Genomic DNA, 20969 nt, shown 5'->3' on the forward strand with positions numbered 1-20969 from the left:
TAAAAATCTTTTCATGTCTCCTAGCTGTATTTTCCCTTGTATAACTTACCTATTCATATATTTTACCTAAGAGAGTCTTCGTAGCCTCCCCCATATTGATTTTTGAGTTCCTTCCTTTAGTCTTATGTTTGAAATATTTTCTATTTGGTATTTACTTTTAAGCTTTTAAAAAGAAAAAACCATGATGCACACAGGTTTAACATTATTATGTAATCAACTTTATCCATCATTTTCTTTGTCATTTCCTAAATTGTATATAAACATAAATTGCTAAGTATACATTTAAAGTTTATGTGGGGAGGTGGTGAAAAGCATAAAATGTTATGAATATTTACATTATACACAAGTGGTTTCCCTTCTGATCCATCTTATCTATTAAGATCTTTAATTTTAAAATTAAAATAAGGGGTGCCTTGGGGCGCCTGGGTGGCTTAGTCGGTTAAGCGTCCGACTTTCACTTGGGTCATGATCTCGNCTTTGGCCCAGGTCATGATCTCACAGTTGGTGGCTTCAAGCCTTGAATTGGGCTCTGTGCTGACAGCTCGGACTTTGGATTCTGTGTCTCCCTCGCTCTCCACCCCTCCCTTTCTCATGCTCTGTCTCTCAAAAAATGAATAAACATTAAAAACAATTTTTTAATTAAAACAAAATTTATGAGCAGAAATAAAATAGTCAGAAACATAGCTCTAAAATAAACTGTGAAACAAAATTGTAGGAACTACATCTCTGTAGTTACATGTAGAAATAATTCAGCCTTGATATTTTTACCTACCTTAAAGTGATTTAATTCTCAACTACATTCAACATCCAGCTTCTTTTGAACTGCAATATCCTCATATTTGGCACATCTAAAGCTTATTTACATTTTAGCTTTAATAAATTTAGGAGCAGTAGCACCAAAGAATTAGAACTAATCTCTGCTCACAACTACTGAGTTCATCTATCTGCAACTAGTGCCCACACTTAAAGTAGGATGGCTCAAGAAAGGGAATAGCTGCAAACTATCTCCCAGTCATCCAGATATCTATCAACAACATTTCTTTTAAAAAAAGAAAAGAGGGGTAGGTACCTAAGTGGCTCAGTCCGTTAAGCGTCTGACTTTGGCTCAAGTCACAATCTCACAGTTAGTGGGTTTGAGCCCCTTGACCCACTCTGGGCTGACAGCTCTGAGCCTGGAGCCTGCTTCAGATTCTGTGCCTCCCTCTCTCTGTGCCCCTCCCTTGTTCACGCACTCTGTCTCTCAAAAATAAGTAAACGTTAAAATTTTTTTTTACTTAATAAGATAATAAAAAAAGGAAAGAAACTGATGGTCAAAATTGGGTTCTCCCTTTGTTGCACCATCCTACCTGGCCCATGACTACCAGACCCAGGTCCTCTAGCTGGCTGAGGCAACTCATATAGACCTCAATTTATGCTGGGGAGACTGGGCCGAAGTAGTGTAGAACCCACTGAGAAATCTAAAACGCTGCATTTCAAACACTATATACACTACATGTTTGATCTTTAAATTCCATCCCAGCAAAATCTTATCTGTTCATTTCCTTGTTAAACTGTACTTAACTTGCTTCTGAACCAAAATGGCTGGCTCATTAATGTCACAATTTAAGATTTTTAATTTCATATTTACAATTACACAGAGGGTTTCTTTACTGATTCTGATTTACTGATTCTGATTGCCAAGATTCCTTTCCAACCTAAAAAAGCCTATCATTCTTAGTTCCCAAGACGACCCTTGAGAACACAGATACCCATTAATTAAAAACACATTAGATGCCTTTGGGCTTCTGGGCCACTATAAAAACAATAATCAAAATATTAAATTATCTACAAAGGAATATAGAGTTAGAAGGTAAATCTTAGATTTTATTCTGAAATCAGAAACCAGTGCTGCCAAATTAGGAAGAAAAGTTTCTAGGAAAAACAAACCCCACCTACAGAAAAAATTGGTGCTCTGACTTCCCAAAATTCAAGTACAGAAGAGCACAGCTTGTACTGAATTGTTAGAAGGCAAATTTTCTAAAAGCAGAAAAGAGTGACTCACAAAACCTCTGAATGCCCTTTCCAATACTTATCAGAGCCTGCGTCCTTGAATTTGTATCACCTGATCTCTAGGCAGTGGCTATCAGGCATGTGGAGGAAGGCAAACTCAATTATAAAAAAATGAGAAGAGAAGGGAACTGTGAAATCTAATCCAATGCTAGAGGAGCCCTTGGCAGAAAACACTGGTAACCAACGTTATTAAGATATAGCAGAAACCTTACCCATGTTGCACAAAACAAGATGGATCATTTTAACTATTTAGAAGTGCAGAAGCATCTGCTGCCTTTCTAAGGCAAAGCCCAAATTTGTACACACATACTACATACACATATATAAAATTCAAACCTTTTCTATAAATTATTCATACATCTTCCCAAGCCTAAAATAATTATAATTTTCTATATAGGAAGTGTTCTGCTTTAAAAAGGAAAGAGATCAACCTAGCTTTCTAAAATACTGAGACTATAAACCTGGTACACCTAGGTTGTCAGTTTTCCCTAGGAAGTATCAGTATATTGTCTCACATCAAGTTAGAACTAGGTGTGACAAAGCTCAGGAAAATCCAAATAAATAGAACCCAGATAACAGATATTAATGGTGTTCAATGGAAAAGATTAACAAACATTAAAACTTAAATAGAAGCCACCTTCCAAGATTTAAAAGAGAAAGATAGGGGAGCCAGGCTGGCTTAGTCGGTAGAATATGTGACTCTTGATGTCAGGGTATTAAGTTCAAGCCCACTGAGTGCAAACATTACTTAAAAATTAAATCTTAATTAAAAAAAAAAGAAAAATAAAACATAAACAAGTGACTCGTTTAATCACAAACTGAAGAATGACACAATGTCTTAGTGTTCCAGATATTTCCATCTGTAGCATCTGAATGTTTTCTAAAAAATGTTACACTTTTAAGAACTGAGGAGGACTAAGAGGAGACCATCTTCACAGACAATTTCCAATTTTTTAAAAGAAGCAGATTTAAGAGAAAATGCCTGTGAAATTGTTTCATTTTGTCCTTGTTCTTTATGGTCACTGCCCTCAATCAGAAAAGAATCAAAGTGTAATGAATTCTAAAGAAAGACTACAGATATAAAACTGTATGATAAAAAAAAACCACATTCACTTATTACCTCCCTATTTGTCCTAAACCTCCTCCCATCAAAGCCTCCCAAAGACGTGGCAGGGAGATAAAAGTAGGTTTCCTTAAAAACAAACAACAAAACACCTCAACCATAAAAATTATGATCTATGCTGTTCCTCCAAAGAAGAAACCACTTAAATTATTCTGAGGCAAGAGAACAAATAAACTTCTAATTTCGTGGTCTTTGGAGAGTTAAATATTTTCAGAATGGTTGCAACAGAAACTCCTCTTAGCTGACCTGCTCCCCACTGCTCTGCTCCAAAGCTTCTCCGCATCCTGCTGTACCAACAGACCTCTCTCCAGTGCAGAAGTGCTCCAGAGCCAGAGGGGTTTATTCTCAAACCTGTTTATCTGCTACTGCACTTGCAGTTACAAATCTTAAATATTATAAAAATGATGAAATTTAAGTGAAGAAAGAAAGAGTTGCTGTTTTTATAAAAACTTAAGTCAAATGCTCTGCAAAGACCCAACAAAAGCTAAGTTGCTTAAAAAAAAAAACGCAATGAGTGGGGCGCCTGGGTGGCTCAGTCGGTTGAGTGTCTGACTTTGGCACAGATCATGATCACACAGTTCATGAGTTCAAGCACCATGTCAGGAAGGAAGACATCTCTTGAGAAGATACAATTTAGGAGCACCTGGATGGCTCAGTCAGTTAAGCATCCGACTTCGGCTCAGGTCATGCATGATCTCACTGCTTGCCAGTTCAAGCCCCACATTTGGCTCTGCACTGACAGCCCTGGAGCCTGCCTGGGATTCTATGTCTCTCCCTCTCTCTGCCCCTCTTCCACCACTCTCTCTCCCTCTCTCTCTAAGAATAAATAAACATAAAAAAAAACCTTAAGATATAATTTGGCTTAAATTTGATATAAAGCACAACTTGAGATAACAAATGTTTACATGAGTACTTCAAATGAATGCAAAGCTGTTTGTTCTCTATGTTAGCCTCTGAATTAAAACTATTAAAAATAGGTAAAGGCATCATTTTAAAAAACATAGCTTCTCTTTGAAAATTTACCTGAGTCAAGGAAAAGAGAAATAACTAAATCACCAACAAACAAAAATCTAAGTATTAATGGATGTTTATTCATGTCTGAATCAAATCAAATACTCTTTCAAAGACTGTAAAAATATTTTGTGTTTTTTTAAAAACACATACATAAACATACAAAAACATAAACAACAACACTCTAAACAGTTAATATTAAAGAATTGAGGGAAAATATCTTGCCTCTGAATGAACATAACAAGATATTTTAATACAAAATTATTTGTCCTTCTGACTTTTATAATTGTGTATATTTCATAGCTGAGCAACACAATGGAGGCACTCTATACAAATAAGATATTTCAAACAAAGTACTGTACACTTCTAACACATGGTGTTCCATATACTATAAAGATTAAAATTTTCTGTGCCCATTTATTTATATTAATCAATAATATATGCAGCTAAGAACATGCTGGGTTAAGTCAGTATTTGTTCTTCCTCTTCATTAAAAGAAAATCAGAAATTAACACAAACAAGGGGTGCCTTGTCTGGCTAAGTTGTAAGAACGTGTGACTTTTGATGTTGGGGTAATGAGTTTAAGACCCATAGATTACTTAAATAAATAAAACTTAAAAAGGGGCACCTGGGTGGCTTAGTTGATTAAGCGTCCGACTTTCGCTTAATCGTGAGGTCATGATCTCACGGTTCGTGGGTTCGAGCCCTGCATCAGGCTCTGTGCTGACTGCCAGCTCAGAGCCTGGAGCCTATTTCAGTGTCTNATAAATAAAAATTAAATTAAATTAAAAAAAATAAAACTTAGAAAGAAAGAAAGGGGGCACCTGGGTGGCTCAGTTCGGTAAGTGTCCAACTCTTGATTTGGGCTCAGATCATGATCTCGTGGTTTGGTTCATAAGTTTGAGCCCCGCACTGGGTTCTGCACTGACACTATGGAGCCTGCTTGGGATCCCCTATTACCCTTTCTCTCTGCCCCTCCCCAGCTTTCACTTTTTCCATCTGTCTCTCTCAAAAAAATAAACTCTGGGGCGCCTGGGTGGCTTAGTCGGTTAAGCGTCTGACTTTCGCTTAGGTCATGATCTCGCGGTTCGTGGGTTCGAGCCCCGCATCGGGCTCTGTGCTGACTGCCGGCTCAGAGCCTGGAGCCTGTTTCGGAGTCTGTGTCTCCCTCTCTCTCTGACCCTCCCCTGTTCACGCTGTCTCTCTCTATCCTAGAAATAAAATAAAAAAAAAAAATAAATAAAATAAAATAAAATAAACTCTAAAAAAAAAAAAAGAAAGAAACACAAACACATACAAGACAACAACTGGCCAGAACACAATAGAAATATTTTTAAATTTCTCTCTAAAGTAAGTGGTATCTATGGATTCTCCATTAAACATGTTATATCTTTTATAATTGGGAAGGGAAATGTATAGGGTATATTAAATATCCAAATCATCAATTAACCACAAGAGATCAGAGTGGGACACCTCTTTTCTCCCTACTCTATTTCCCATCGTTCTCATAAGCCACTGTTTATGATACTGTGGTATGCCTCAGTTGTATCTGGATGGTAAAATAATTAAAATTCATTGAATCAGAGTGAAGTAAAAGGCTCTATCTAATGTATTTAAGTAAACTGGAGAGCTAATAAATGTTTAGTGAACTATCATGTAACAGTCATAGATAGCTATTATAAGAATATACAGATGAATACAGCAGAACCCTTACCGTTTTGAGAAACTAACAACAAAATGTTACAAGAACATGAAAGAAAGTGAAATCAATTCTGGATGGAGGAAGGAATAGATATATATAGGAAAAAAGATTAATGAAAAAGGTTTTAAAAAGCATGTAAAGGGGCGCCTGGGTGGCTCAGTCGGTTAAGTGTCTGACTTCAGTTCAGGTCATGATCTCGCAGTTCGTGGGTTCAAGCCCCGCATCGGGCTCTGTGCTGACCGCTCAGAGGCTGGAGCCTGCTTCAGATTCTGTGTCTCCCTCTCTCTCTGGCCCTCCCCCACTCATCCTCTGTCTCTCTCTGTCTCAAAAGTAAATAAACTATAAAAAAAAAAATTAAAAAAAAAAGCATGTAAAATAGGCCTCATAGAACACACAAGATTTTAATATGATATGCAAAAATAATAAATCAACCATCTTTACTTCATCTCCCAATTCTTCTAGTTAACTATGGACAATGAAAAGAATTTCTCTTTAATGTGTGGATCCAAACTGAATAAAATTCCTCATTGTTAAATAATAACAAAATGAGTTTAAGAATGGATAACAATCATCTAATAAAATTGGGGATACCAAAACTATTGTTGTGATTTTAGCTAGAAACATAAACCATACAGAAAACCATTCAAGTTTTAAAACAGGTTTAAAACAGATTAAAATCTGTTTAAATCTAAGGGCTAAGGCCAAAAGGAAGGGGAAAAATGAAAAATTAAATTTACTTATCACACTGTGGACTCAAGTGATAATTACTATGAACTGGCTGGCTACAGGTAAAAACTAAACTCTTATAAGCCTATGATTTTAAATGTGTATATGTTTAGAAACAAAGAGAACACCAGAGCCATCTAACTTTTCAGAAAACACTGTTTTTCTAGATTCAAAACAAATGACCTACTGGCAAAAAGATTCCTTGAGAAAACTGAATTCTGTGAGGCACATGGGTGGCTCAGTTGGTTAAGCATCTGATTCTTGATCTCAGGGTCACATGAAGTCAAGCCCTGTGTTGGGCTCCACACTAGGCATGGAATGTACGAGAAGAGGAAGAGGAAGAGGAAGAGGAAGAGGAAGAGGAAGAGGAAGAGAAGAGAAGAGAAGAGAAGAGAAGAGAAGAACTAAATTCTGTGTGATTACTTCATTTAATGAAGAAACAGTTTTTAACAACATTGAAGAATCTCTAGATTCTTTTCTTTTATTCTGTTTTTGGGGCTGTTAAATTTTTTTGAAGGTTTTCCCCTTAAATTTATTTATTTGTTTATGTTTATTAATTATTTGTTTATTTATTTGAGACAGAGAGAATGTAAGTAGGAAAGGGGCAGAGAAAGAGAAGAAGACAGAATCCTAAGCAGTCTCTGCACCACCAGCACAGAGCCCAATGCAGGGCTCAAATTCACCAAACACGAGATCATGACCTGAGCCAAAGTTGGATACTTAACCGACTGAGCCACCCAGGCACCCCATATTTATTTATTTTGAGAGCAAGCCAGAGAGTTCAAGCTGAGGAGGGGCAAAGAGAGAAAGAATCCGAAGCAGGCTCCACGTTGTCAGCCTAGAGCCCAATATGGGGCTCAATCCCACGAACCATGGGTTCATGACCTGAGCTGAAATTAAGAGCTGGAAGCTCAACTGCCTGAACCACCCAGGTGCCCCTCTTCTATTCTATTTTTTTTTTTTTTTTACAAAATAAAGCTTTCAAATACATTCATCCTAAACTCTACAAATTACTCAGAATCTTTTTTAATCAATCTTTTTCAGATTCACTGAGCATTCCCTCCCTCGAATATTTACTGAATCAATAAATCTCCACAAATTATTTTCTGGTGAGATTATTTTTATGCATAACAAAAATAATGGCTTTTATTTTAATTCTGTGATAGCAATGAGAAATTAGAAATCTATTTATACACCACCAAGCAACTCTATAACACCTATTCATTTTGTGTGTACACCATAAACAATGGATTTATTCAATAAAAACGAGTATTCAAATTAAATTATACTTTAAATATAAAATCAATTTTTATTACTTGCAGTAATTGTTCTATAGAGTTACCACAAACAATGAATTAGTGAATACGGAACCACTGCTCCTAGGGAATACAAAGAACTAAGTTCCTGCAAGCCTCTGATCACATTTTCATCAACTGATCACTATATAACCTTGTTTTAGGTTGTGTTTCTGTTTAAGGACACCTTATTTAATATACATTGGTGATTAACATTGACTTCACAGCCAACAGCACTAACTCATGCTTGAACAAAACTGAATGCATATATTTTTTTTTTTCTCCACAAGGCATATCACAGCCTTCTTGCATTCAGGAACACTAGACAGAGCTTCAGCACTATAGTTGGGAGACAATTTAAAACTGAAATCACAGGGGCGCCTGGGTGGCTTAGTCGGTTAAGCGTCCGACTTTCGCTTAGGTCATGATCTCGTGGTTCGTGGGTTCGAGCCCCACGTCAGGCTCTGTGCTGACTGCCAGCTCAGAGCCTGGAGCCTGTTTCACTCTGTGACTCCCTCTCTCTCTGATCCTCCCCTGCTCACGCTGTCTCTCTCTCTCTCTCCTAGAAATAAATAAAACATTAAAAAAAAAAAAAACTGAAATCACCAACAAAAAGCACAAAAATGCAAAAACCACAGCACTAAATAGAGCAGAGAAGAGGACATTCAAAGTATGAAAGCTGAAAACATGAAGGCCTCGAGAGTCACCTTATTCAACCACAGGTGGGAAAGTACGAGTCATAAGATTCAATTTTTTTTTTTAACCACTCTACACATGTCTAAAGTGACCATGAAATTATTTTATGATTTTGGAATTACAAATAAATTTGAGATAGTAGACATTCACAAATATAGAATGTACAAATAATGAGAAATGACAATACAAAAAAAGCCCAATTAATAAGTCGCATGGGAAATACTTTAGTATTTCAGTCTAGTCAATTTTATAAATGCAAGGGTTTACTTATTGGTTATCAAGATGGGAAAATTTCTATGGAATTGTTTTGAAATTATCACACAAGACACCCCCACTGAAACAGTCTATAAGTTTTCGTATAAAGAGTAAAGAAGGAAAAATTATTTAAAATTTACTGCCTATTCTTTAAAAACAGTTATTGGGGGGAAAGCACTACAGAAAGACATTGAAAACTGCAGCTCTTAAGAACATAGTGTCTTATAAACTATCTGTTTCTAATATTATTTAGAGGAAAATCAGGTACATTGAAAAGTTCATACGGATAAAAGTGTCATAAAGTACTAGAGCAGTAAGATACAAAATGTAAATTATGACATTTAAGAAGCTAAAAAGGCATGAAAAAGCCATCAGTGTGGACAATTAGAAACTAATACTTAAGAAATATATTCAAGCAAAGTACTTCAGGAAAATAAAAATAATTAACTTAATTCTCTCAATTCTAATTTAATTGATTTAATTGATTTAAACTATTATCCAGTATAATGTGTCCAGTTTGCATTTCTACTCTTTATAACAAATTTTAGATACATATGTAAATAACATCTATTCACATTGGTTGAAATGTATATTACTGAAAATAAAAACAGCAAGATACAGTAATTAAGACCAGACGAGAATTTGGGAACTGGGAATCAAATCAAATCAAAGCCACCAACAGTTTTTTCTTTTAAATTTCAGATGATGTTCAATGCAGCACAGTTTTTGGCAGCAAAAAAACTGAAAAATTTGTCTTTTAATAGAGGACTCATTTAAATCATGGAATAGTATATGGTTTTTTAATAAGAAATGAGCTAGAATGTGTGTGTGTGTGTGTGTGTGTGTGTGTCTGTACAGGCTCACGTATTGTGTCTGTGTGTCTCCGTGTATATTTCAACTAAAAATGTGAAACAAGACAGACAAGGAGAAATGTCTATATTAGGGGGGAAAAAGCAAGTCACAGAGTACAATGTATAATAGGATTCCTTCTTGATAAACAAGAAATGTAATTTGTTTATATATGCATACGCAAACTACTAATGAAGAAGGGACTCTGGCACTTTCATTTTTTATAATGAGCATGTATAGGTTTTATAAGCATGCAGTATGTTCTTGAAAGTGTTAGATAGCCTTACAATAGCTATTTTTAAAAAATAATGTGATATAAAATGCATGTTGTTTGAAAATGACTCCTATATAACCTGAATTTATGCAGATAAATTCTGCTAAATATAATTAAAAACAAACATTTCCCAATTCAATGGATTTCAGTATGGTCTCAAAATTCAATACTAACCAGTCCCCCAATTGAAATGTTTAATGATTTGTAACAGGGGTCAGCAGACTTTTTCTGTAAAGGTCAGACAGTAAATATTTTAGGTTTTGCAGACAAACATGGTCTCTGTTGCGTACTATTCTTTGTTTTTGTTTTTGTTTTTTACAAGCCTTTGAGAATCTCACACACACACACACACACACCACTGTTAGCTTATTAGAGCCACAAAAAACAGGTCGCAGGCTGGATTTGTCTTGCTGGTCACAGCTTGTCAACCACTAATTTATAACAATAAACCAGCACCTGAACATCTGATATTTTAAATATAATGACAAAGGTATCAGAGATCACAGTTTTATTCTACACTAAATCTACATTAAGTAAGAGTCAGTTTTATTCTACATTAAAAAAAAGTAAGGTAGTATTGGAGCAATTAAAATTACAAATTGACTAATACACTGAATTCTATTAAAAGGCTAGACATTAATCAAATGATGGTAAAACACAGTAAATAAAATTTCAAGTATTCATATTATAAAAGCAGGATCATGTGCGCACCTGCAAAGCACACATGTCCACTTGAAAAAGTCAGTTGAAAATGAAATACTACACATCAAAGCTCAAATCTCCTTTTATAGTAATTAAAACCATTTACTCATTTAAATAATCAAAACTAGTCAGTCACTTGTTTTAGATGTCATCAACCCTGAAAATTAAGAGCTGAATTTAGAGGCTGGTAGTAATTATTAGGTTTTAATTTTTTAATTTGTAAGGGTTATTGTAAAGTATTAATCAACAATCTAAAATATTACACTTTAAAGTTTATATTCTTGGAAACTGTCAAGAACCATCCCTGGAAACTTGCCTATACTTTCTTTCCTTGCCTGAAAGTGTCTGTCTGCTAAAACTGAAAGATCCTTATTGTAATCTGAATGGTACTACCAAAGGAAAATATCATGATGAATAATAAACTGGGTCAGGGGCGCCTGGGTGGCTTAGTCGGTTAAACGTCCGACTTTCGCTTAGGTCATGATCTCGCGGTTCGTGGGTTCGAGCCCCGCATCGGGCTCTGTGCTGACTGCCAGCTCAGAGCCTGGAGCCTGTTTCAGTCTGTGACTCCCTCTCTCTGACCCTCCCCTGCTCACGCTGTCTCTCTCTCTCTCTCTCCTAGAAATAAATAAAACATTAAAAAAAAACAACTGGCCTTTAAAAAAAAATAAATAAATAAAAATAAACTAGGTCAAATTAACAGTCTAAAATGAAAATGTATCTCCCCACCTCTGTCCCAAGTAACCAAATAACCATTACAAAATAAACTTACCTAGACTGGTGGGTTTTATCAGTTCATCCAGTAAATCATAAAACGGTAATTTCTGAAGTTTTATATCCGGATGGACTGGGTGAAGAGCTGACGTAAGATGTGGGAGTTCCAGTTCATGTTTAGGTCCCAGAAGAGAAACAGGGAGTAACGGTGAGGATGCAGGGTGACCATCATAAGTGAGCTGTGGAATGGTAGATGGAGACAAAGTTGCTGGCATAGGACTTGAATGGACACTGGGGATGGACAAGTCCGCGGGCGTCATGATTTTCTGGGGGAACCTCCGCCTGTAGAGTTCTTTAATTTTCATTTGTACAGCAGGACTGCAGCCAGCCTTGAGCAAATGCAGGGCTTTTGTGAGAAGTTCGTGTTTGCGTCCGTGCTTGTTTCTCCCAGCGTAGCCCAACAGTACTTGGAGTTCAGAAACTCTAAGGCTCATAACCATTTGCTTCGAGACAAAACAAAATGTGAATGTTAGTGTTCCAATAGTATAATTTACAATATTAAACAATACTTTATTATAATGCTTTCTCCTTATGGCTTGTAAAGGCCAGCTCATTTACAGTCAATTCTAGTTACTTCAAACTAAAAATAAGTAATCAAAAAAATTTTAAATTAATACTTATTAATTTACTAACTTCTACCCAGGGTTATGAAAGATGTAAGACGAAGTATACACCAGGTAGAACCACATCTCACCTCAGTCCACTGTGTTGATGCAACTGTCAGCTATTCATCAAGTACTTACTGAGTCTCCAGGAGAGTGCTGAGTGCTATGTGGATGGCAAAATATAATGATGAGCCCTCAAGAACATTTATTTTCTTGGGGGAAAAATATATAACTAAATATGAAACACAAACAGTCCACCTCCAACACCAGATGCAAGCAGCAGGGTATAAATAACATACTATCAGGCATTACCTTCTATGTAGACCTTGGAATGTGTACGACTTAAAAACTATATACCCTTTCTGACCAATTATTTACCAGATATATTTGGTATTTTCATATGGGTTGTCACTAAATTTTTATCATCTCCACAAGGTGTTATCCCCTTCCTGCTTTACACATGAGGAAACAATGTAGTTAAAAAAGGTTAAATAACTTACCTAAGGCCATATAGCCACTAAGTAGCAGTCAGGAGTCAAACCCAGATATGTATGATTCTAAGCCCTTGCTCTTTCCACTAATCCACTGGGAAAAGGACAGAGCTGGAAACGTAATATTGCCTCACACCACTGGCAAGGCCAGGCTAAGAAGTCTAGGAATTCAATCCACATGCCATAATGTGTAAGGCTATAATAAAGAAATCTACATAACATTGTTTAACCCTTGGTTTCCAAAATAGTTTGGTCAGTATTTCTTCTTTTTCTCCAATTACTAGAAGACCACCAACAGGAAATGCCCATTTATACCAAACCTCTCGTTCTAAAGTGGGGGGAAAAAAAAAAAAAGGAATCCAGAGAAGAAGAAATGGCTTGCCCAAGACCATATAGTATTAACAGCAAAATCCTGACTTTACCACTGACAGGGAGGTGTTGGGGGGAAGACACAAGTAAGCTTATCACTGGCTATTTTCCCCAACTGTTTATCCCCTCACCCCATACCCAACACCAATACACAAAAGATAACCTGCCTTTCCTAATTCACTGCCACTCTGAGAGGACACTCTATCCCAGCCAAGCCTCTGGAAGCTGTTTAGAGAGTGCAAAATAATTAAGTAAAAAGTCAAACAGTGAGAAACATTATCAAGACCTTTAAATGCAATATAGATGGTAATCAAACATATATGAGTCCTTCCCCTACTTCTCTGGCCTGAAAAATACTGTTTCTTCAAATCCTAGCTTTTGTCAGCCAGGGTCCATTAGGCCTGGCAATATTATTAGTGATTCTTTTCTCACTACTTTTATTGGCCATTTTTCATATTTTTATGACCACTTGCCTTGCTCTGTTATAATTTTCTATTTGTACAAACTGGTTCCATGACCAGTTTGAGGTCCTCCAGGGCAGAAGCCAATGTCACCTGGGCCTGACAACAGTAGAAACTCATCAAATGCCTGGGCAACGAATGAATGAATGAATGAATGAATGAAAGAAAGAACAAAATAAACAAGAAAGTCACACCAAAAGAAAGAGTAGGAGTGGGATCTACAATAATAAGTTATACATATAACTATAATATTAATGCAAATAAACTCCCAAACTCTCATATTCTATATAAGGCATGCAAAGAAATACTACAGACCTTAAAAACAAATTCTACCCCAAATCCTATAAATGTTCCTCTTTTTTAGATATGATCAGAATTTAAATAATTACTAAGTATAACGTCAGCAAGATATCAATTTCTACTATCCAAAATGTCCAGAGTACAAAATAGTTTTAATGATTTTTATGACTTATTTTAAAAGGAACTGGGACTTCAACCAAAAAGCACTATATTAATAAGTAAACTTCTGCTTTTAGAGAAATAGCAGAAATTAGGCTTCAAAGATGAGCAGTTAAAAATAAATTTAGGTTGGCATTAGTCAAATGTACACCTCATTTTACAGAAACAGTAGTAAAAATTTTAGGAAGAGAAAATGTCTTTCAACTTCAAATCCATTCTCCTAGGTCAAACACAAACAGACCTGAAATTCAGTGACAATCACAAAGTTTTCACTGAGGGCTGTTTTTGTCTTTACTCTTTGGGTATAAGGATTTAAAGGCACCACAGATGTACTATCAGTTTATTTATATGGAAGAACATATTGACAATTCGCATAAAATAAAATCTCTTGCTTGACAGTCCAAATTAAAAAAGGCTGATGACAGAAGTATAATTTTTTTTTTGTTTTTATGGTTTGTGTAATAATCATCACAATTATGAGGTATTTGTCCTTATTTTACAAACTTAAAACTGTGGGGCGACTGCATGGTTCAGTTGGTAAATGTCTGACTCTTGGTGTCAGCTCAGGTCATGATCTCATGTTTCGTGGGTTCAAGCCTGGCCTCAGGATCTGTGCTGAGAGTGCCGAGCCTGCTTGGGATTCTCTCTCTCCCTCTCTCTATGACCCTCCCCGACTCTCTCAAAATAAGTAAATAAACATTAAAAAAGAAAGAAAAGAAAAGAAAAAGAAAAAAGAAAACTGAGACCTAGGCAGGTCAAGAAAATTGCTAAATACATTATACAACTACTCCAAATACCCTGCTCTTACACTACAATACCATATTTTAGAGGAAACAAACCACACGCTTTTCAATCAGGAAAGAGAAAAACCTTTTAAAAGACTAAATGATTTAACATCTAATCTCCATTTCAAGCATCAATGTTTGGTTTAAAAGAATGGTGGTTCAGGTAAGAAAAGAAAGCATCTGGATTCAAATTAACCACTGCACCTTAAAATCAAGTTTAATGAAAGATGTGCTTCCATTGCTATTATTAGAACAGCTGCTGCATACTGTTAAGGACTGTGAATAGGCATACAGGGTTTTTCTTAATATTTATTTTTGAGAGAGAGAGAGTGCACTAGTTGGGAGAGGAGCAGAGAGAGAGAGAGAGAGAGAGAGAGAAAGAGAATTGGAAGCAGGCTCCAGGCTCTGAGTTGTCAGCACAGAGCCCAACATGGGGCTCAAACTCACAAACCGCAAGACCATGACCTGAGCTGAAGTCAGACACTTAACTGACTGAGCCGCCCAGGTGCCCCAGCATGCAGAGTTTTTAAAAATTAAATAAAAGGGGCAAGAAACACAAACATCTGAAGCATCACTCAACCGAAAAGCTTCAGAGAAGCATGGAGCAGTCAATTCACAATGTAAAGTGTTGACAACACAGAGGAAAACTAAACACTTACATCTGAGATGTTGAAATGCAATATATTTTAATCTGTCATGTGTTTAAGAATCTCCATTTGTTAGCACTACAACACAATGAATATTTATAACTAAGGATAACAGCAACCACTGCTACTACTAGAAATGTTTACCTCCTCAAATGGCATTCTGCGGACACCACCTCCCCAAATGATAAAATTGTCAGAACCCTGGGGAATTCAGAATGCCTGAGAAATGTACATACTCTCCAACAGAAAGCATTCTGTGAGGAACACCTTTTTAAAATTAATTTTTGGGGTGCCTGGGTGGCTCAGTCAGTCAAGTGTCCTACTTCAGGTCAGGTCATGATCTTGAGGTTTGTGAGTTCGAGCCCCACATCAGGCTCTTTGTTGACAGCTCAGAGTCCAGAGCCTGCTTCAGATTCTGTGTCTCCCTCTCTCTCTGCCCCTCCCCTGCTTGCCCTCTCTCTAAAATAACTAAACTTTTAGGAGCGCCTGGGTGGCTTAGTCGGTTAAGCGTCCAACTTTCGCTTAGGTCATGATCTCGCGGTTCGTGGGTNCTTTTTTCATTTTTAAATTTTAAAAAATTAATTTTTTAATTAAATACACATATACACACAGTTTAAAAAGTCAAATAGTGCAACAAGAAAACAGATGTCCCTTCGTCCACTCCTATTTTTCACATCCCTGAAGCACCCTCTTTCAAGGCTTTTTGGCTATTTCTTCTGGCATTTTTCACTATATTCTATACAACAGGTTTAGGTGCTCTTAAATTTTTTCCTTCAAGAAAAAAAAATTGACTTATTATAAACAATAATGGTTTAGCTCTGTGACATCTCTATCCCCAAGTTCCCATCATAATTTTTGGTTGAATCAACTGTTGTTTACATTACACTATGGGTGTAAATAATATTCACAGCTGAGCCAAAGTACATCATGATTACTCTTCCTTTTTTGCATGGCCTTGGCGTTCCTTAGTTAATAACTGCACCATTTTTGCATTTGGTTAGTTTTCTGTGTAATTACTGCTAATTCATTTGCAAACCGCTAAAAGTAGAACTTTCCTAGCATCGTATTCAAATGTATCAGGTAAATCTGTTTTAATTTCCTTCTTAAAAATACACTTTCTGTAGCCCTGCGTCAGGTTCCAACTTGGCCTGCTTACTCTCCTGACCTGGTACACAACTATGGTCACAGAATTTCCCTTCAACATATCTTGGGAATTTCCCTTGTCTCCCTTCCATATTGGATCCCATTTCCTTGATCTCACTTTTTCCTCTTCGTTTTCTTTTTTTAGTAGAGTATTTCCTCCATTAGCTTCCAAAAAGGAACTGGAAGCTACAGTTTTTTATTCTTTGCATTGTCCAAAAATATCTTCATTTACCCATAATTAATCATTGAGTCTGACTCAGTATAGAATTCTAGACAGGAAAGCAGGTCCTGTCAGAATTTAACAGCCTCTCCTCATTATCTTCTGGCTTGAGCGTTGCTGTTAAGAAGCCTGGCATCATCTTGATCTCTAATCCTTCAAAGTCACCTGTATATCCCCCTCAGGAAGCTTATAGAAGCTTCTTTCTACATGCTTTGCCGTGTCATGTTTACATTGTCTTGGAGTTGGGTTCGGTTTTTTTGGTGGGGTTTTTGTTTTTGCTCTAATTGTATGAACTCGTAATTGCTGAGTATTTTAAATTTAGATAGACACGTCCTTCCATTCTGGGAGGTTTTCTTAGTCTTTTTTGTAGTCTCTTTCTTGTATACCTATTATTTAGGTACCAGTCTTCCTAGACCAATTCTCTAATTTGTCCTTATTTTCTTTTTTCTCCTGCATTTTACATTTCTTGCATTTAGCTCTATTTCCTGAGAGGTTTCCTCAACTGGATCTTCTGACACTCCTATTAAAATTTTCATTCCCATGAGCTCTGCTCTGTTGCATGCCTTTTTTCTTTTCTTTTTCCCCTACGTTTGTTTTTAGTTTTCATGAATGTAGTATCTTGTTTTCTCTCTGACAATATAAACAAATTGGATATTTGACATTGTTGTTGTTTTCTTCTGCTGTGTGCATGGTCTCTGTACCCTCTGGGTTCTTTTTTGCTATCTGCTTTGTTCTCCTCAAATGACAGAGGATCACTGGTTTACATTTGTATCCGAGAATAAGAAACCAAAAACATGATCAGATGATCTGAGTGAGCAGACGGGGATGCCTGATTCTAGGATGATTAGGCAGGAACTTGGCTATTTTGAGGATTCCTTTTTTCCTTGTATCTGACCACTTTTGACAGAGAGGAAGCCTCCAGTGTTCTGCTTTGGCAGTGTAAGTTGGCTTCCAGGGCTCTCAGGACAATGGAGAGAGAGGACAGGGAGGTCCTCATCTTTCAAAAAGAAGACATTTCAACTGAAACCTCTTTCATCTATGTAAAAAATTATACACACACACACACACACACACGTACGTGAGAGAGAGAGAGAGAGAGAACACTATGCCAACTACAAAAGGCAGGGACCATATTCTGAGAAAGACAAATATAGGATAATATTCAAGCAATATCAATAAGGACTGCTTTTTGCTGTTAAATAAAAAGTGCCAGTATTATTGCCTCATTAGTTAAGACCTTACATTATTAAAGGTCATACCTAAATTGTGAATAAGAATTAGGTACTTCCTGTTGAACAACATAATTACTTTCATTCACACATCCCACTGCAAGTAGTCTAGAGGATTAATCATAATAAAGCAAACTATACTACCAATCTTTATCTGGCATCAAATAATAACCAACAGTAAACCAAACTGAATTCTGAACACAGACAAATTAGGCATTTAACAGTGTCATAATATTTCATTTTTGCTATTGTTTTCTTTCCCCGCCCCACACTTTTGCTTTCTATCCACAACAGCAATCATCAACAATTCTATAACTGTATACATTAAAAAGCCTGTACAATACAACAAAAATATTTTATTCATTATTTTTAAAGTCGGATACTTCATCTACTGAAAATGATCTACATCATTTCTAGCCCTCTCCATGTGAAATAGTTAATATGCAGCTGTTATATTAGTAATTGGCCAGCAATGCCCAGTTCAACCAGAAAGCCCAGTTAGACGGTTTCTACTAAAGAAACAAATCAGGCTAGTTATCTCCATAATCCTGTTCCACCCAATTTCTCATATTGTATTTATTTCTCAGTATAAGATAACTAAAAAGTAACCTCTAGGGCCTACTCCTCCAGTTGATCTTCCTCTTCTCCTGGTCTCTATTCCATCATACAGGCTGCATTTAGTCCCACATAATGACAGAATATGGAGATCCCATTCTCCTTTAAGTACAAACCTAGCACTGTTAAACTGATATAACCGTGGCTTTGATTTTTGATAGATAATTTAAACATTATCCTCATTTATGTACTATCATATTTCATGAAACGTATGGATGTGTCCTTCAAAAGGCTCCTTCCAGATGATAACTTGGATATTAAAAATAACAAACTTAACTCCGAACATTTTAAAATTTGGATGAAATATTTTCTCTAATAAAAAGTAAAGTTTAGAGTGTAAAATTCTAACACACTGCCAAACTTCTTATGCAGAGGTAGGAAAACATGACTTTTATTTAAGTCAAAGGCTGTTCTGCCCACAGATGTTCAAGAAATGCTTTTGGGATCAATGCACAGCCCCTAAATGAGTATGAAGAAAAAGGGAATACAGGAACAATGAATACATAGCGATAAACTAGTCTTCAGAAACAGACACACATAATCATATTAATCTGATTCTCAAAAGTTACTGCACACCTAATGTGTGCTGGGTACATGTGTAATATGGCAATAGTATATACAAAGCCTAGATTCCAGTACCAACTTGACCACTAATTTACTGAAATGCAATCTTTCACAGGGTTTTCTCGCTTCAAAACCTGAGAGATTAACTAGAGGGTCTCAAAAGTTTCTTAAAATATCAAAATTCTATAACTGTATAACTCTATTAAAGGAAATCTTTCTTCTCATTCTTCCACTCTTCATAGTTAAGGAAACATAAACAATCTGTATAGTCAGTGAATCTAGGTTAGTAACGTTTCCAATCAAACTTTTTAAGCGTCATTTACATGGGCTGGCAGAATAAAAATGATAAACCTATTATGTGTTAAATGCTTACAATATGCCAATCACGTACTAATTATAGTAAATATGATTAACTTATTAACCCTCACATGAACCCAAGAGACAGACCATTATCATTCGTATTGCATGGATAAAAAACCTGAGACTAAACCTGAATTCAAACAGTAAATAAGTAACGGACACAGAGCTTAAACCTGACCCGACTCCAGAGCCAAGCTCAGAACCACTAATCAATGCAAGTGTCCTACCGCAAAGCTCAGCCAGGGCAGACTGTGTGTTACACTGAGACAGGGGCACTAAATGACATAAAGAACTTAGACTACACAGAGTAAACAATCATATTTGGAGGCAGCAAAATGTGATAAAAGTAGCTTAAAGCTATCCACATAACCACCTACTGGATAGATGAAACAAAAAAGACTAAGAAATAAGATTTCTAGCTAAAATATATGGTAACAAGAATTATTTATCTATACTAAGGTAATAAGGAGATGCGACAGTCAACAACACAGAGGAGATTGGACCAAGAAATAATGCAAAGAAAAACTGCAGGTCACACACAATATTCTAACTACAGTTACGTCTTTTAACAATTAGAACTTTACATAATCATGAGAACAATCATCATTCACTTTTATTGTTGCTGCTTTTTTTAAGATTTTATTTTTAAGTAATCTCTGCACCCAACGTGGGGCTTGAACTCACAACCCCAAAATCAAGAGTTGCATGTTCTTCCAACTGAGCCAGCTGGAACCCAACTCAAAAGACAGATGCCAAAGTCCACACAATGCTGCAGAGTACTGACAATGACATGCACTATTTGATAATTTGAAAATGTTGTTCTTGGAAATAGAATCCTAAGATAGTAACATCAAATAAAATTTTAGAAATCTTCTTGTCCAACTCTCCATTATATCAAGTTTTACTCTAACCTCCTTAAATGATGGCCTCCCAGCCTCTGCTCAAACTCTTCTAAGACTTCACAATCTAACTTTAAAGTGATCTACTTACAGAAAAGCTTTACAAATCAAAACTTTCCTTTAACTCCATCCAATGGTTCTAAAATTTTGTCTTACTGATGTCTCAGTCTATTCTTTAAATGTGTTGAGAGGGCTCTTTTCCTTCAACTGGCTTGGTTTCTAGACCTCTTTCTACCATGATCACTGTTCTCTGGAGCACTTAAGCAGCCCATTGTTCCTGTGTGCACTCTGAAGTGACTGAAACTATCCAGATAACGGCCTAATCTTAAATACAGCAGTGTTACTACCTCTCTTACTTTGAAGACTGTATTTCTACCAACGTAACCTAATAAGGCATTTGCTTTGTACACAGACTGGTTTGTTTTATCTGGGCAAGGGGAAGGATGTGGTGTTATGTTTTTGTTTCAGCAGTGAGAGGGACTTGCATCCACATCAAATTGTTTCATACTAAGCTTCAAGTTAACTAAAAACTTCATTTAATTTTTTTTGTATGAACTGCTTTTAGGTTAAACCTTCTTATGCTTTAATACAAAATTTTTTAATTTAAAAGTAGAACTTTATATTAGGTGCTATTTAACTTCATTTTTTTTTTCCAGTTCATCATTC

General features: G+C 36.2%; 1 protein-coding gene across 1 annotated transcript in view; it reads right to left on the reverse strand.

The window, feature by feature from the left end:
* PIAS1 (protein inhibitor of activated STAT 1) overlaps positions 1 to 11902 on the reverse strand; it is an 83851-nt gene extending 71949 nt beyond the window's left edge. Inside the window, exon 1 of the mRNA XM_077781141.1 lies at positions 11455 to 11902. Within this exon, the coding sequence (XP_077637267.1) occupies positions 11455 to 11896 (442 nt within the window). The 5' untranslated portion in view covers positions 11897 to 11902. The remainder of the gene's footprint in view (positions 1 to 11454) is intronic.
* Positions 11903 to 20969: the final 9067 nt, after the last annotated feature.

Source organism: Crocuta crocuta, unplaced genomic scaffold, assembly GCF_008692635.1.
Source record: "Crocuta crocuta isolate KB4526 unplaced genomic scaffold, BGI_CrCroc_1.0 scaffold130, whole genome shotgun sequence".
Taxonomy (NCBI): Eukaryota; Metazoa; Chordata; class Mammalia; order Carnivora; family Hyaenidae; genus Crocuta; species Crocuta crocuta.